General features: G+C 36.5%; 1 protein-coding gene across 7 annotated transcripts in view; it reads left to right on the forward strand.

Moving 5' to 3' along the window:
• The window catches only part of SUPT3H (SPT3 homolog, SAGA and STAGA complex component), a 284,312-nt gene that overhangs the window by 181,434 nt on the left and 84,174 nt on the right, over positions 1–18,704 (forward strand). For all 7 annotated transcript variants that reach the window (XM_087775506.1, XM_087775511.1, XM_087775512.1 and 4 more), the window contains exons 4-6: positions 10,893–10,979; positions 12,190–12,280; positions 14,186–14,322. In XM_087775506.1, coding sequence (XP_087631632.1) covers positions 10,893–10,979; positions 12,190–12,280; positions 14,186–14,322 — 315 coding nt within the window. The remainder of the gene's footprint in view (positions 1–10,892; positions 10,980–12,189; positions 12,281–14,185; positions 14,323–18,704) is intronic.

Raw genomic sequence — 18,704 nt, forward strand, 5'->3', positions numbered from 1 at the left:
CTATTGATGTTCTGGCAGAAATGTTGCTACTTTTTTCCCCTATTGTTACCAATATTTCTGTTAAGAATTTCAGAGTACTTTTTATGGGGTTTTTATGTTAGCAAGAAGATCTTTCTACCTCCCAGTAGTTTGATTTTAACCATTTGCACAGCTTCAGTGCATTAAAACTGTCTTTTAGCAAGAGGAAGTGTAATAATTTATCCTTACAGGGATGTTGTGACTCAAACACTCCCTTCTCTTCCTGTTGCTTGATCCAGTGTAATTAAATAATAGATTTCATTTCATAACTTTGCAGTAGCAATAAAGAGGAAACTATGTTCAGAAGGCATGTTTATTTTTTTCCCCCAGCCTTTTCATGGCTTAAAAGTGATTCTTTCTCTTCGTGCTAAAGTAATGTGAAACAGCCTTTTCAAACTTATGTCCTTGGGAAATGAATGCTAATTAAAGAATGAACGTTAAATAAGTTAGGAAATCAGGGCCGTTTTTCAGACACAAATATCTGTTGTTCAGATTTTACACGTATGCTCCTTCGTGTTGCTTTTTTTTCTTTCTCTGAGCAAGAGCTCCATCCTTTTTTCTTTCTTTCATCTTCCCAAGACAAAATCTGTCATCTTCATGCTATCATCTGTACAATTTACCTTGTACTTTTGAAGCTCTCAGAATTACAGTTCATAGAAATAAAAAAGAAAATACAGCAAACGAATGCATATGTACAAAAATTCAGACTTCCTTTTTCATTTTTACATGAAGATGGGTCTGCCTTGGACTGTGGCTATTGTTTTCATAGATTTCCCTCTATTTTTATCGTTATCTTGCATTAGAAGATTCTTGGAAGAAAGGTGCTATAGATTTAGGATTTTGAAGCCATTTTGAAAGGAACGGGAGATAGATTTCTTGCTAGGAGAGAAAAATTTCATAGGACTTCTTATTTTATTACACATTCTGATTTTACCTTGTCCCCATTAACAAATGATTTTCCCTAAGAGTAAAGATTACAGAACAGACTGAGACTTTCTCTAGTGTCATAGTGTACACTCCATGCATATATTGTAGTTGAAAAAGCATTAAAACTAAACGTTTTTACTTCCTTTTTTTTTCCCTATTATTGTTTTCTTTTTCTACTGATAATTTGGGTACATCTTGCAAGATGACACTTACCTGTCTGTCAAAATTATTTGTATAATAAGTATAATTTACTTTAAGCCCAGACACCCGTATGGCCTGTCTGACATCGAAAACCATTTAAACCAGTAGTTATTTACATGTATTATTTGTCTCACTGTTTAATCTGAGCGATCCAGTAGCATTTAGTTGTAGTCACCGTGCAAACTGAGAAGCTCCCACTTGGTCGATATGTTACTGAACACAAGGAAAAACACTGAACACAAGAAGAAAATTTGTCCCGATGAGAGTGGTGAAACACTGGAACGGGTTGCCCAGAGAGGTGGTAGATGCCCCATCCTTGGACACATTCAAGGCCAGGCTGGACGGGGCTCTGAGCAACCTGATCTGGTTGTAGATGTCCCTGCCCATTGCAGGGGGGATGGACTAGATGGCCTTTAAAGGTCCCTTCCATCCCAAAGGATTCTAGGATTCTATGTGTATTTGAGCAGGTGAGAATAAAAAATAAGAAGAAAGACCAATGTGAATCGTTTCAGGTAAAATCTTTTAACTTACAGTGTCTTCCACCTCTAGCATAGTATTTCCAAGTATGAACATAATGGCATATCTCTTCAGACCTGTGAATAATTGTAGAGCTTTCTAATGGAAAATGTTGCCATTTTGTATTTTTGATTGAACCTGAATCCTTTTTTTTCTCCTTTTGTCTCCTAGTCAAAACTTTCAAAGCAATGTCTTGCTTATGTCCTTTGCGGGATTTAATTTTTTAAAGTATTTTTTTGTCCTTCATTTTGAGGTGTTCGAAGAATTTTTTTTTTATGACTTTAGAATCAGTTCAGCCAGAGGATCAAGGTCCTGTCTTTTCTCTATTTAGTGCACTGATCGTTGCCTGCTCTACATAATAATACTTGCTTTGCAGTTCTTTCATTAGCCTGAGGCTTGCTCTAAAAGCACTTTATCTCTGTGCTTGGAATAGGTAAATATGTGTCTTATTTTCCCTGTGACAAACAGTGAAGCCTGATTCCAATTTGCTGTCATATGGAAAGGAGGAGTATTTATTTAGTGTCCTGGTGAAACTAATACAAGGCAATGATTATTTTCCTGTGTGAGCAATGTAAGGATGCATGTTTTAAACAAATGTTACTCTCTACAGCAATGGGAGAAAGAAACCTGTTACATGGTCTCTCAATCAACAGAGAACAGGTTTTTTTTTTCTGTTTGCACCATTGGAAACTGCGTGACAATAATCCTGAATGGTGGTTTCTTCTGGGATTTGAAACCAAAGGACAGGAAGCTGTGGTATAATGTAAACCCCTGCTGGTTTGCATGCCATAGTAATATTGGAGAAAGAAAAGAAATAGAAATAATTGCTGGAGAGGAAATAAATCTGAGTTAATAGACTAAATATTTGAAAAGAATATTATCTTCAGTTCTTAATGAAAGGCAATTTCTAATTGCCTTTTTTTTTTTACTAAAGGAAAGGTGAATGCATTTATTGCTGAAAAGATTGCTCATTCTTATTTTTTCAAAGTAACGTTTAGTACCAAAAAGGCATTCAAAGATGTAACTTAGATGGAAGTAATAGTTATAGCTGATATTCTCAACTCGGAATAGCTATAGTGATACAGCTGTAAAAATGAAACAGCTCGCTGTGAAAGTCTGAATCCAAATGTAGTTAGTTTTATTATAACTTCGTCCAAAACACCAGCATTTATTTAGTTTAGATACAGGGAAAATGGGCTGCTAGTGATTTGCAGTGGGATGGCACCATTTACCTCAGCATCTAGAATATCTAGACAATCATAGAACATGGACAGTCAGTAGAAGGCCTCTGCACTCATCTTCTTCAGAAGTACAGAGATGTGTTTGCAGAGGTTGGAGTGCTTTGGGCCATGGGAATTTTTCAGTTTCATATTGGCTAATGAATCTTACATATCTACAAAGTTCACACTTCACAAAGCTTTTTTCACGGTCTCTTGCTCATTCTAGAGAACACTACTCCATTGGTTCCCCTTGGATGATATTTTTAAAGCTCATTTTTTCCCTCCTGTAATAATAATAACTAGAGTAGAAGTTTCCAAGTCTTGTTTTCTTGCCTGCTGTTACCATCACCAGCACTGAGAGAGAGCATCAGCAGTGGCCATCTCCAGCACTACACCACATCTTGAATTAACCAAGTCTACGTAGCCACCGAATAATTTGACCATATTAAAACTGAATTCAATGAGTCTGAATACTTTCCTGCACATAGAGACTTTATAGTTTTAATGTTGTTGGTATAATTTCACTTCGTTTCATCAGTATTGCCTGCTATAAATGTCAGGTGTGCAATAGGGTTTCTTTTGTTTCATGGACAGTAGAAGAATTACAGGTATAAAACGTTGACCTGAAACGTTGATTTGGAAATTAGAATTGAAAGAAGGAAAAATACAAAAGTCATGCCTGAAGCTTAAGTTCAAATATAGTTATTGTTCATAAATGCATTAAATTCTTTTCCCTGTGTGACAGAAAATGCAACAAGCAGCTCTAATTTAAGAAGCTGAGCTTAAATTATTTATAAGGAAGAGATCTAAAAAAAAAAAAAAAAAAAAATGACTTTGATTTAAAGCTCATGTTTTGTAAAATAGCAGTATTAATTTCACCATTTCATTGGAAATTTGTTTTCCTTATTTAATTTACCCAATATAATTTAAATAAAAAACATACAGTGTCTAATAGATGCAAATCTTCACTTTCAGTAGCACAGCCTAGGCTTTGAAAATGTTACCATTTTTCTACTATTTGTACCTGTATATGTTTTAAACAAGAATGGTTCAGAGTGTCAACAAATGTGGGGCTCAGCTATGGTTTATACCTGCTAAAAATCAAAAATAAGGAGCACAAGGATTCGGCTTTCCTTAATCCCAGTTCATGGTGGGACTTGCTGCTCTACTGCCTACTGAACTGCAGGAGTTTTACTACACCATATCCAAGGAGCTGAACAAACACGCACAATACGTTGTGAAAATTGAATTATTCCACACATGAGAAAAGGTCTTCCCCTACTTTTTCCCCTCCCTTCTCCTATGGAGCAACACTTAAGCCTCTTAGAAATTGGTAAAGAGTGGAGTAACGAGGCCCATATGTCTTCATCAGCAACCTGGATGGGTGACACAGGGTATGCTCAACAACTTTGTTGGCAATACTAAATTGGGGGGTGGCTGACAAATGGCAGAGCTTCAATCCAGCGGGAGCTTGATAAATTTGAGGATCAGATGGACATAAATCTGGTAAGTGTCCACATCTGTGGCAGAATAACCCCATGTATCACTGTGGTTTGGGAATCTGAGATGCATTGTAGGGTACAGTCTGAAGTTGTCCTGGGGCAGCCAAGTACAGTCTAGCTTCTTCTGATGTTGTTTTTATACATTTCTTTGAAAAGAAACGGTATGTGCTTTAACTTAGGGTTGTTTAGTAATGTTCAATTTTATGACACTGGTCAGTAGAAAGCCTTCCCCTTCCAGCTGCAGTTTTCCAGCAGGGTGAAACCGTGGGTACACCATAGCTGCAGGACACGGCGCATTTTCCTGTTAGCCCATTCCATTACACAGGCTGAGTCCCTGTAGTTTTCTAAAGGCTGTGTAAATTTTCTGGATTTTTTTTCCTTTCTTTTATGTGTTTAGAAGGAATTTGTTTGTAACATGAAGAATATCAGCTCAAGCAAGCTGCTCTTGCTGTTTTCTCTCCCTGTCGGTATGTACCTTCTTTTGTTGCATTTCTTCTATTTGGATTGTACTGACTGTGTTGCTAAAAAACAAAAATCAAAACCAAAAAAGCCCTGCAACCTTTTCTATAATCAAAAGAAGTATGTGGCTTGTCAGTAGAATGAAGAGAGATGATGATGATGTCCAAAACCATACTAAACGTTCAATTTAAACAAATGGGAATAATAACAAGATATCTTTTCATCATCGTTCTAATCTGTAGGAGTCTTGAATAGCAGTGGTATGGTTAAAAATGTGCAGGCTGAGATGTAGGGCTGTTTATTGGAGTTCGTAGGACTGGCTTTCACACAATTTCAGTCTGAAGGCAGCTGAGGAAGGGACGGTTTTCTCCTGTGTTTGTTGGAACGGACTTCATAGAATTATAAAATCACAGAGTGGTTTGGGTTGGAAGGGACCTTAAAAATCTTCTAGTTCCAAGCCCACTGCCATGGGCAGGGATACCTTCCACTAGACCAGGTTGCTCAAAGTCCCATCCAACCTGGGCTTGAATTTCTCTCAACTGCTTGTCAAAACCATCACTGAGTGTTGGACCTGTAGATGTACTCTTTGTGCTTTCAAAGGGAAGGAGTCCTTGTGTAACCAGCTCATTGCTGGAGATGCTTCTGGGATAATTCTTCTCCAGCTACTAGGAACTGACTGCAGACTCTCTGTATCCAGATCCAGCTCTTCAGGCTGGCTGAACTGTGGAAACCAAAAGCCGTTGCCACCTGCTAGAAGGCAAGATGAAGCAGTGAATCTTGCTTCAGAGACTAAAAAGCAGGGTTTTTTTTTTTTAACAAATATAAGAAATCATGTACTTGAAAACAAGTTCTCAGTAAATGCCAGGGACTATGGGCTATGAACTGATGTTTTCTTATTCTCAGCATCTGTATGGACTGAAATTCACTGTATGTCAAGCAAGAAAGTGCTCCTCTTGTCACTCTCTACAACTACCTGAAAGGAGGTTGTAGGAAGGTGGGGGTCGGTCTCTTTTCCCAAATAACAAGCGATAGGATGAGAGGAAACGGCCTCAAGCTGCACCAGGGGAAGTTTAGGTTGGATATTGGGAAAAATTTCTTCACCAAAAGGGTTGTCAAGCACTGGCACAGGCTGCCCAGGGAAGTAGTTGAGTCCCCATCCCTGGAGGTATTTAAAGCACAGGTAGACGTGGTGCTTAGGGACATGGTTTAGTGGTGGATTTGGCAGTGCTAGGTTTACGGTTGGACTCGATGATCTTAAGGGTCTTTTCCAACCTTAATGATTCGATGATTCTCTAAAGCCTCAAAATGTGACACAGAGCTTTATCTTCTCAAGGTCACACATAATCACCTGGTGTTACATTAAATGGTCTCCAGTAAAAAATACTTAGATTTGAAAACAGATGTCTAATAAGAAGAAAATTGATTGTCTTTTAATCTGCAGGTGAAAGTTTTATGTTTTAGACAGCTTGTGACGATTTAGTCATGCTGTTTAACCCTTGTGTGGTGAACTTAAATCGTTACCTATTAGAGTGCTCTAATGGACCCTGTAATGTAATCATCTTCCCAGGATGTGCTAACTGCATAAAGCACGTCCCTATGCTGACTTGTGGAAAGAAATTCTGTATTTTTCCTTTGTGTGTTAGAATTAGAGGTTCAGGTGTCAGCATTAGTAGCATGTGAGATATTCTATGGAAAGATTTTTGTGAAAACCTGTCTTTACCTCTTCTATTTAATTGCCTTCAAAAAAGTATTGGGATGCCCTGTTTAGAATACATTTATGGCACTACATCTAAATTAAGAATATTCTTGGGTATTTCTATAGTTGCATACTTTTGATCTAGAAAAGATGCAAAAATAAGACATTTTAATGTATATTTAATAACAAAACAACCTTCCTGCCTCAGAAAAAAATCCGGCCAGGTGAACTATGATCTAATTTTCCTCTATAAAGAAAACAAAATCATAGCTCCTGGAGCATTATTCTTGGCTCCCAGCAGTTTCAAGGCATGCAAACATTACCATTTCGATTCCATCCTGCAGTTTAACTGGAAGGATTATGTCACAACATAGTATGTTTGTTTTCCAGCTTTTTGTCTGTTTGTCCATCAAGACGGCTTTGTAGAAGTATCGGTGATTGTTGACTTTGGAGGTAGTGGAAGAAAAAATAATTATGAAAAAAAAAAAAAGGCAGACAGTACCATTTAAGTAACTATGCTTCTGTCATAGGAGAATGAATACTCCTTTCAACAAATCTATAATTTGCAGAAGTTGCAAAAAGAAAATAGCCGTAAGGTGACTGTTAACATACTTCAGATAATCCTGCCAAGAAAGTTAACTTCATAAAGTCATTAAACCAGTGATTACATTTTAAAATATTATTCCCCAGCCATTTCTTCTTAGACTTGAAAATATAGTGACTGTATATACTACCTTCTTTGTAATGTGAAAAATTGTAAAATACACTTATTTTTCATAAACTGCTAATTATTAACAGAGCTATTTGCGCTCCTATAGTTAAAGTCATTTCAACACTTCCGTTATTTAAACTTCACTTTTAGGGGTTCATAATTTGGCTGTAATAAAAAATATATTCAGACTCCGAAGTCTCAAATATTGTTTGCTGGTATTAGGATATTTAGCCTGTTTTTCTTTAAAAAGCTAATTAATTTGGATTGTTTGCCGTTCTTCAAGATAATCCCAAACAAAATATTTTGGGATGTGGACTAAATAAAAAGATTAAAAAAGATTAGGAAAAGACAGTGAGTATGTTGGGACTGCTGCTGCCCCAAATTCTGTGACTGACACTGAATATCGCTGAGGCTTGGCGAAGGGAGATGGTGGGAAATTCTTGCCATATCTCTACTGTTATCATGTAGTAACCTCATATATGAAAAGTTATTGCAGCCTATCATCTGGAGTCAAAGGCAGTAGACTTGCTGCTCACAAAGTAAACCCCTACCCGTGCTTCCACTGTAGCAAAAGCGAAAGACCTCCTGACTTCAAGGTTGCATAGCTGAAAATTGCTTTTCTGGAATGATAAATGCCCGGGTGCTTGGAGATGGATCGTTTCTTTGGTATGGCTTCCTGCAATCCCCCTTCATCATGTAATGCGGCCGTGGTAATGACTCAACAAGGCCTTCAGCTCCGGAAATTAAGGAATCGGGGCTTATTGCATATTAATGGTAACTCTGGGACAGGCAAATAAGACAGTTTGTTATAATACTAATTATAGCAAAGCACTCATGTTGTGGTTTGAATGAGTCAATTATGTGTGTGTTAAAACTATAAATACATCTTCCCCCCAACCTCGGCTGTGTGGTACCTAATTTTTTTTTAATTGCTTGGATACATATTTACCTGAGCATATCCTGGTTTCCCAGGTAAATATGTGTACCAATGCAGAACTCATTATGGTCTGTTTGGATAAATAATCCATATTTTATAACTGTACAGGAAGTAATTATTTTCGTATTTTGCTTTCTTTAAGCCAAAGAAATTAAATACTGTGTGTTCATTCCTTAAAATAAAATAGATGCAAAAGTCGAGGCAATATGAGAATAAAGTTTTCATTGTTTTGGTAGAAGCTGAGAATATTATTCCAGATTTTGATCTTGTGTTTAGCCCAGAATAACTCCATTCAAGTAAGCAGTGTTATTCAGGATTTACTTAGATGCAAATGGGACGTGAATTTGGCCTCCTCTCCTTACTCTCCCTTACTTCATTGGGAGGTTCCTGTAAGCAGCTTGCACACGGTCTTTGCTTTAAATGATGTTGTCACATGTTTATCATTTGTAAAAATGAGGTATTTCAGCTACACGTAGAAATTAACATATCTGAATTTTATGGTAAGAAAATTAATGTCTTATAGAATTATAGAATGGTTTGGACTGCAAAGGACCTTAAAGATCATAGTTACGGTCCTATGTGTGTTAGGGAACTACAGCATACTTTCATGTCAGATATTTCTGCCATTGTTTTATATGATACTTGGAAAAGCTGTGTTGTGTTATCACCGTGCTGAGGTCAGGTTTTGTAACACTCTTAAGCTTAGTGGGGCCAAAGTCAGCCTTGGCATAAATCCATTAACTGCAATAGATTTACACCAGAGATGAATATTGGCTCGTTCTTGGTAAATTTATTTTTATCCAGCTCTTTATATTTTATGTTAGAAACATAAGTAGGCTTGCGTGCCCTCGAACTAATCAGAATAAGAAACAGTTTTGCTTATGCCAGAAAATAGAACTATCGTTTTTCACATTCTTACATTTTTCAAGTAAGATTATGTTACTGTGACTTCTGAATTCCTGAAATCTCTCTGGTCTCTGTGACTGCAAGGGCCAAGAGAGGGTTTCAAGGGGAAAATCTGAAACTCTTCACGCAGTATGTTTTGTGTTGTGTGTACGAGATACAGTTAACGTTTTGTATGCATGTGATTAGTGTGGAAAAAAATTAATGCAGTCCAGTATTATGATTTATGGACTGAATCTTTTGCCCACTGAACACTTGCCAAAATGAAAATCTTTTTCCCCCCTCTCCTCCTTTGGATATTAGAAACAGCTACTGTTTTTGTTGATCTTTTTAACTTCTGAATAGGCCTATTTCAAGTCATAGCAGCATGGGAGCTCAGATTAATAATATACTTATTCAGCCAGTGATACTGAGTGAAACCATTGCTAGTGTGAGTATGAAGGATAGAATTTCTTTAAATTATTTTCAGGTGCATTAATGCATTTCTGAAAGAAGAATATAGAGATATTTGAAAATAAATTAAATTTCTGTTTATCGATCGTGTTACAGGTGTGTATGAGTTTTAATATCAAGACTTTCTTACGGTGTCTCTCCTTTCGATAACTTGTCCTGTGCTCACTGTCAGTCCATCCGTCAGTTGGTTAACGGGATAAGAGCAAAGAATTAAGATTAAATCTTGCCTTCTGGAAAATGTTTTTGAATTTAGAGGATAAGGTGTATTCCATGCTGTGAAGCATCCTCTCTATCCCACCTACTCTACGGCATCATCTTACACCAGAACCACAGGCTAGCGAGGTGAAAGGAGCAAATCCCATAGACTTCTCTTGTGCCTTTGGGTTGGACCTCCTTAGCCCAGTAATTTGATAAGCATCAGCTTGCACAGGTTTGGTTTCTAATCTTGTACTGGTTTTGATATGATCTATTTGTGTATAAAGTAGCCCAATTTTCTGCACCTGCTGAAGGTGAATCCAAGGCTGATGTGCTTAGTCCCCTCCAAAGAGGTTTTTGGTCTTTACAGCACACTTTGAGGAGTTTGGGGCCTTTAGAGGCACCGTCACGATGGAGGTGAGGGCAGTTCTTTGCTTCACACTCCTTTGGCCACCTCTTATCAATTTTTGTGGCATTCATTGCTCAATCCCATCTCTTTCGTATCTGAATGGCCTGGTCTGCTCAATGAGGTTTTCCCAATTTATTAATAGAGAGTCGGTGTTTCCTGTCAATTAATTTGCTTTCTCTCAAATGAAATAAGAGTATGCCTAAAAAAGTCTTCATGTGAGTCTGGTTTGTACTAATGATAAGTCAAGTAGGGGTAGAGTTTCTTTCAAAAACTACTTCAGTAAGCTGTTTAAAATTAATATTTGTTATTCTAAAAAATTTTGAGAGGGATCAGCCACCCTTCCGCAGTTGCAGATAAAGTGCTATGGCAAGAATTTGGCATTTTTACATTGCCTGAGAGAATTATATGTTCTTTTTCTGGGCTAGTGCGGTGCAAGGAAAGAAAAAAAAAAAAAAAAGGATGTAGCGCTTTTTAAAAGCAATCATTTTAAATATAAACAAAAGAACTTTTGCTTGAGATTTGTCAAAAGTCTTTCAGTGTTTTCAGAAAATTGTTATTCACTTCTTGGCTAACAAGAGCCGAGTGAGTGACACCTTTGAGAGTCCCAGCTTGTGTTTTAGTGCATAGCTTGTATTTTGCTATGCACTACCATTCAAAATATTATCTGAAATTATTTAAAACAAACCCTAGTGAATAAATTTTTTAACACAGAAACAGCCATCCTAATTTATTAATTTATTTTAGTTGCAGCAAGCAGCTGAAGTTTCTCAGCTGAGAGGAGCTCGAGTCATCTCTGCTGAAGACCTCCTGTTCTTAATGCGCAAAGATAAGGTACAGTAATAAAACAGAATTTTCTTACTTTACATAGTAAGCTGCTTATTGTGTTTTAAAGTGTTTGCTTAACCTGTGTGAAAGGAGTCCATCATCATGAATAGCTTTATTTAAAAGTATAGCTGCTCTGCAATTGTGCACCGTACAATAATTGCATAACATTTTAATTAATTCTCATTTTTTCCAGTAACTTCAATTATGAACAGATTTTTTCAGTAGCTTTAGGGTGGGTACTGTACCTTAGAACTCAAAACAATTTCTTAATAAAGGTATAAATATTGAACTTTATCCTTTATATTCCTTTTAATAAAAGTCAGTCATTCTAATTTCCTCCTAGTTATGCAGGGTGTAGATGTGACATTTGACAGTGCAGCCGTTTTACGTTTTTGTCACCTAGGCTGTCAGTAAATCCTGTCTTGATTTTTCCTTTAATATTATAATAATTAATATTATTATAATATTATTAATATTATTTCCTTATAATATTTTTCGTGTGCTTTATCTCACTAAAATCTCCAAATTTAGGGATGGTCTCGCTTTCTCTGGATAATAAGTAGAGCAAGTCAATAATTTAAAAAAAAAACTATTTTCCTTAAAAAGATTAAATTTTTTTTTTCAAATTTCAAAATTATGAAAAAATTATTATCAACTATTTTTATCAACATTATATATTCTTCCTTAGCTCCCCCCTTTCCCGCCTCGTTTTCTCTCTCCTTTGTTTTAATTTCATTTGATAAGTGAAACCTAATGACCAAAACCATATCAAAATTAAAAAGCACTAAAACCTGAAAACCAATTGCAGTTTCTTTATCTGATACGATCCATAAGGCTAGACTGAAAACAGTGGTCAATATGGATATCAAGGTTCATGAAAAGATGCATTTGTAGGTTTGAATTTCAAAACTAAGCAAAGATTTTGGAGTGCCCTAAAGAAGCCTGCTTTCTGAAAGTCAAACCCATTTCTGTCTCACAGTTGGCAAGCAAAGTACCAAGGAGCTCAAATAAATAATATTTAATGTGGAATTGCTACTGACTTTGATGTAGCTTCTATGTATGGATTTTCTGCAGAATCAAAAATTAGGAACATTTTAAAAATTATATTTACTGAGTAATTATTACACATTTGTATGTTTGTGTTACAAAGTTAGTCTAAATAAAAAATAACTCTGTATAATATTAATTAATATAAATGTTTTTTTTTTTCTCTTAGAAGAAGCTTAGAAGGCTACTTAAATACATGTTTTTCCGAGACTACAAATCTAAAATTGTCAAAGGAATAGAAGAAGATGACCTCCTTGAAGGTAGGAAAAAAATTACTTAATTTGGGGGAGGCTTGGTATTTTATAGGTGTGCTGAACAGCTCAATGCAAAGTATTAATGTCTTGCTTAATAGTTAAAGGCACAAAAGTATTGTCTTCAGAGTAATTTGGTTTAAAATCTCTGCTTTTCCATTTGAAATACTTCAAAAGTAAGTATTTACTTCCACCATCCAAATGATAAGTAAGACTGCTTAATGTCAGAACTCTGTTGAAGTAAGAAACTGGTGCTGATTAAAGGGCTAATTGATTTCAGCATGTGTAATTTAAATGCAGCAGCTACTGTGTGCAATCGAATGGACAGTTGTTAAATTATTATCAAAGGGTTTTGACATGTTTTACAAAAAAATCCCATAATCCGAAGTCATCGAATACTAGTATATGACCTGGGCTTGTTTTCAGTGTGGTTTAACATTTTATACTTTGAATCTGTAACTTAAAGAATGGGAAATACTTTTTTCCCCCATTCCATGAGCAAGGAAAAATTTCTTCACCAAAAGGGCAGTCAGGCACTGGAACAGGCTTCCCAAGGAAGTGGCTGAGTCCCCATCCCTGGAGGCATTTAAAAGACAGGGAGATGTGTTGCTTAGGGACATGATTTAGTGGTAGACTTGGTAGTGTCACGTTAACGGCTCGGCTTGGTGATCTTAAAGGTCTTTTCCAACCTAAAGGATTCTATGATTCTGTGATTCTAAGTCACAGATTTTATAACCAATGCATTCAAAGGAAAAGCTCTGTGAATTAAAAATATCTTAATTTCTGCCATATAATTTGCTGGTATAAAGTTTTGTTGATTTATATTAACAGAAGAACTAGCATTTCCTTTGTAAAAAGTTAAGTTAAAACTTATCATAGCAAAGCTAAAGCTTGCCATACTTTTATAACATCTAGCAAAGTCCATACACAACTTTTTCTGTTTAACTTATTTCCTTTCTCAGAGCCTTTTTTTTTTTTTCCCCTTACAATGAATTCCTTGTGTTTGGTTCCTCTGAGCATCCACATTGATGTTAGGTAAACATTGTACTTCTTGCTTTGACTTAGCCAATCTGTGGATAAGTTTTTGTCAACTCATTTGAGATTTAGTTTGCCTGTGGCATTTTATTTTCACCACACGTGAAAGTATATTGTTTCGTGCAAACAATCTGGCAGTACAGCTTCCTACCTGACAGCTTTGTTTTTTCCATACTTAAGTCTGTGTCACTATTTAAAACAAATAAACAATTTTCGTAAGCCATTTAGATGCTCATGAAATGCTTCCTAAACACAGTTCATCTGGGAGTTAAAGACTGCATTTTCTGGCAGGCTTTGGTAATTGAAGCCATTAATTTTGTTTTGTGAAGCTAATGTCTTTACAGCTGCTGTTCTGTTAGAACATCACCTTGCCAGGATTCCCTAGGTTTTACTGTACAGCAATGGTCCATCACCTGTGGAGCTGCATCTTAGTGTTTGTGTTATGGTTTGCTTTAGGCTGTAGGTAATGAGGATGTTCTGCATGCTTTCAGGAAAGAGCATTTCCTCTATATATTCTGTTGTACAAGTGAGGTTTTTGCACAGCCAAAGAAGTGTGGTTTCTTCTACAGCTCTGCCCACTGTGGATCCTTCAGCGAGAAATAATGATCTATGAGCAGTAGGCTAGGTTTCTCTAGATTACAAAAAACCACTAGGTTATACTAGTAAATACTAAAGGTGATTTTTTACTACAGTGCGACTGCAGCACAGGAGTGACATTGCTTTGGTCAGGTAGCACAACTTGTATGAGGAGGACAGTAAGAACAGGCCTTTTCTGCACAGTGCATCTGGTTCTAAAACACGTCCCTCCTAGGGACATCAGCTGATGTTTGGAGAAGCCAGATAACTGAAGTTTGTTGTTCTTTGCTTACTTTTGTGAAGACAAATTCAACAGTAATAACACCAACAAACGGCAGAAGCTTGCTCAAGACTTTCTCAACTCCATTGACCAGACTGGAGAGCTCTTAGCCATGTTCGAAGATGATGAGATTGATGATGTCAAGCAAGAGCGAATGGAGGTAATTCTTTTCTTTTACTGATACCCATCTCCAGCAGAGAAAACTGTGAAATATTTCATACAGCATTCTGGTCTGATGCCTTTTTCATGCTGCATGTTGTATCATTGTTACGTGTTTTTTCCTTTTACCCAGATGGTCTAAAGGAATCCTATTTCCATATTTTTCTTATTCCCTCAAATGTTTCCTGATACCTAAGCAAGCATGCTGAGAAGGAAGATTATGAAAGGGTAGTTATGGATCTTTCTGTCTGCCATGTATTTGTATTTCCTGCCTGTAGAAAGTAGATTCTCTTTATAAACATTTTGCGTGCATTTTTCACAATCATTTTTTTCATTATTCCTCCAGTTAGAAAATTGTCTCAATAGCATTTGAGGACTCTTTTCATATAACACAGTTTACAGATAAAATTAAAATATTCTGTGCAAACATGCTTCTGTATATGCTCTTCTCTTCATCCTGCTTTCAAGTCCTATTTTCTGATCTATGTACTTATGAAAAATTCTGTCTACATTAGAGAATGCAGTACCATATCACTCTCACAAAGCTAGGTGGGATCAAGAAGCAGTGTAGCTGTGTTAGCATGGATGTCTATGGAACGATAGTTTTGATACCAGTTTTACTCTTTTTCACTGAGGTTTAGCTATACTGGCACAAGATACTACATCATAGCAAGTACACCTTATAGATCTTATCAACCCTATGTCCTCTCTATCAGTAGAGCATCTTCTTGAATGTCGTTTACTCTGAAGTATTTATAAGATCCAAAGGCTGTATCCATACTAATTAATAAACTAGGCCAGGGCCAGTTCTCTGGCCCTGAAGGCAGGGAACATGGTCCAGCTTGGGTCCCTGTGGCTAAATTATCTGTAGGTGGACAGGACTGCCCTGTCTTTTCGGTAGCCTGGTCCATAGTGAAGATGGAGAAGAGTCCGTAGCCCCTGTTCATGCCCAGTTCCTCCTCGTGTCTTGTGTGGGCAACTGGGTGTCAAGGGCAAAACTGTGCCAGGAGCACACTCATAATTCCACACTAGTGTTTGGGCCGATTTCCGTCCTTTTTAGTCAGTAGTATAGTATATGTGGCTGTTGGAAACTTGCTATTTTTAGAGTGCTTTTTATACCCTTTCAGTGGTAGAAGCTGATTACTTTGGTTTGATTTTCTTTTCTGTGCTGAGGTGGCTGATGCATTCAGTAATATTTGGGTATTTAATATTTGACTATTAGGGCCTCATTTCACTGTCAGGATTTCATTGAAAATTCTAAGAAATAACCTGATTTTTATCCTGCCCTAGTTGAAAGTCTCATTTTTTCTTCTTAATGGCGCCCTTTTCAGAACTGGCACTTTCCCAGTCCTGTTTCCCCTTCCTTCTCCCCATTACAATTACTCAAAATCTAATCAAGAATCCCTTCTGTCTAAGAATTTGGCTAGTAACAGGTCCCATTTCTCCCCAGCTGTGAATCAGTGTCGTAGAATAGTTGTTCCCAACCACTGTTTGTGTTTTGGAAACTGAAGGTTTCTTTTCTTTTCTTTGCTTATTTATTTATGCAAAATGTTATGTTTTGCATAAAGGCAGGCAAACCCTTTGAGCTTGTATGCACAAAAATACGTAACAGCACTGTATAATTCCAGTATATTATTTTTTTGGTCTAAAAACTACACAAGTTGCTAGAAGTATGAAGTTCCCTGTCCTAGACAAGGACAAATCTGACTCTATGTTTATCTGTCAAGGAATATGTTCCTGTAATCAAATATTTATCTTTCATCTGACTACATGTTTTGTTTTTTCTCACTAGACTATAATTCATGAACTGTGGTGTTTGTGTGTGTATATATATATAAAGCAATTCTTCTCTCTGTTGCTCTACTTTATTACATTTTGTGAACTCTTGATCTTTTTCCATGTTAAAAAAAAAAAAAAGAAAAATCAAGATCTACTTATTTTAGAACAGATCCATGAATTATATACAGGTATGAAGTCAGTACTATGTATTTTCTTTCTTATTAGCTTTTAAAACTAATGACAAAACATGAAAGATTGCTTGAGTCATGCTATTCAAAATGTTTAACATATTTTTGGCTTTGTTTTGTTTGGGATTTTGTTGTCACTTTGAGGTGGGTGGAAAGGAATCAAAGATAGTAGGAAATGTGATCCATTCCTAAAGGAAGAGTTGTTAGTGGATGGGCTAGTCTCGTGTATCACATTTTCTTTGTGCAGTAGATTGTTTAATCCATGCTAAGTTTTGGAGGAAATCCAATAGACACTTTAAAAATTCTAACAGCATTCTTTAAGGAATTAGTATACTTAAATCATGAGCTGTGATCTAAAGTCAGTGTTCCTTTTAGGTATCAATTACCTCAGAAATGTGTGGTTATCTTGGTTTGGACAACTGTAAATAATTTCAGTTCCACTTTGCCTTGGGCCAGAATCATGCTAAGTTGTCCAGAGCAGATGATAAACATATATTTCTGATGTCATTATGGGCTAAACAGGATATGATTGTTTAGTAGTATGGTTTCAGTTATGATACAAAAAGCAAATATTGTTTATACTCATTTCTTTTAAAACATTTTATAAAATTAGAGCTAAGGCTTCATGAGATCGCTTGCTGTTCTGTGAGGTCTATTCCATAGTTGTACTGTGGAGAAGTAAGCACAGCTACAAGCCACTTTCAAACATTGCTAAAGAAGAACAAACAATTCTACACTTTTGACTAAAAACACCCACTAACACCGACATATTAAGAAGAAAAGATGTTCTTCTAGGATTGTATATAGAACTTATTGATGTATTGATGTGTTGATGTATTCTGTGGTTTTAATGTGAAGCAAAGAGAATATCTCTAAAACAGTAATAATAGCAATGTGGAAAACAAAGTGGAATACTCTTAAAATACAGGGCAGAAATTAAGAACAAAATTCACATTACTTTGTCATAATAGAAGATTATGTTACTGATACATTGTGATTGGATGACTTTTTATAAAAACTTCAATAATGGCAATAAATAGTTGCAAAGCAGCTAGTTGCAAACCAGCCAACCGTATTGGCAAAATCAAAACAAAATAAAAACTGGAATAGCACCTCTGTCTCACTTCATCACAGTTAGGGTTTTGCCCTCCTAAGATAACAGTAAAACACCAGTGAAACGCTGCTCCTCAGAGTTATAAGAAGTTATAGATGGAATAAACTATTCTCATTCATAGAAGTAGCTGAACTGTGCATGTGAAGGAGAGCTATCCGGATCATAGAAGTTGTCTTCATAACAGGTGACGGTCTCTTGAGAATAACACACATAACAGCGATCTACCTAACACCCCTTTTTATTGTACAGGTTAGGCTCTGGAATAACCAGAGCTGATGGTGCTCGGGAATTCACTTTCCCTTCGGTTGCCTGTTGTATGACAGAATTAATGAGAAATAAAAACTTGCAAGTGGATTGCAATTTTGCTTTCCTCAGTCTCTTACAAATAATGTAGAGGGGAGAGTTAGGATTCCTGTGGGATATGGCTGAATTGGTGTGGGAAGAAGGCGCATGCTCATTTAAAATCTTTGCATTTTTCCTTATTTTGCAGATTGGGTAGAGATGCAGTTTGGGGTGTTTGCGTCCTTATGTTGCTACTCTGAACCTCTCAGGTGACCTGTCCGTAGTAAAACTAGCTGCAGGTTTGATGGTGATTTTGTGAATGGTAACTCCAGTTCTGCTAAATTTTACTATGAGAACCACTATCAAATTTTCCATGTTTTGTTATTAAAAGCAAGTATAGCTATTTTAAAACTTCAGTCAATGTCACTGCAAAGCTGACTTCTCTCTCATTGTGTAAATATCCATTTTTTATCATTTGTTTTATAGTTCCAATACCTCCCCCACCAGGAAGAAGTCTTCCCATCAGAAATCTGAACTGACATACGAAGGAATGCATAGAGCATCACACTGTGATTGCTCTGTTTCACTTTTGTTCCCCTAGGATTAAGAGAAACACCATTCATCTGTCACTGTGACTGCTAGTTTAGGGATCTATTTCCAACACTCAGATGTTACATGGCAATAATTCAGTTGCAGTAGCTACCATAATGCTTTCATAGTGCGTTGCAAGTTTGAATAAACAGTGGAGGGAAAAATAACTTCGCTAGAAGAATACACTACTTTGAAAACAGGCTAAATGCCAGTGAAATGTTCAAACTAAGTTACATCCCTACAGAAAGGGATTGGCAGAAGCTTGTGGTTCTTTAAGGTGTATTGTCCCATGAATTACGTTAGGTATTTTAAAACTACAGATACATATTATTATTCTAGAAATTTCATTGTAGATGTGATTTTTCCTGTACTGCTCATTAGCATGCTTCTTTTAGTGGGAAGTCTGTACAAAGCTCACAGAAATGCAGT

Source organism: Nipponia nippon, unplaced genomic scaffold, assembly GCF_047370975.1.
Source record: "Nipponia nippon isolate SJK-2023a ecotype South Korea unplaced genomic scaffold, ASM4737097v1 scaffold_4, whole genome shotgun sequence".
NCBI classification, from domain to species: Eukaryota; Metazoa; Chordata; class Aves; order Pelecaniformes; family Threskiornithidae; genus Nipponia; species Nipponia nippon.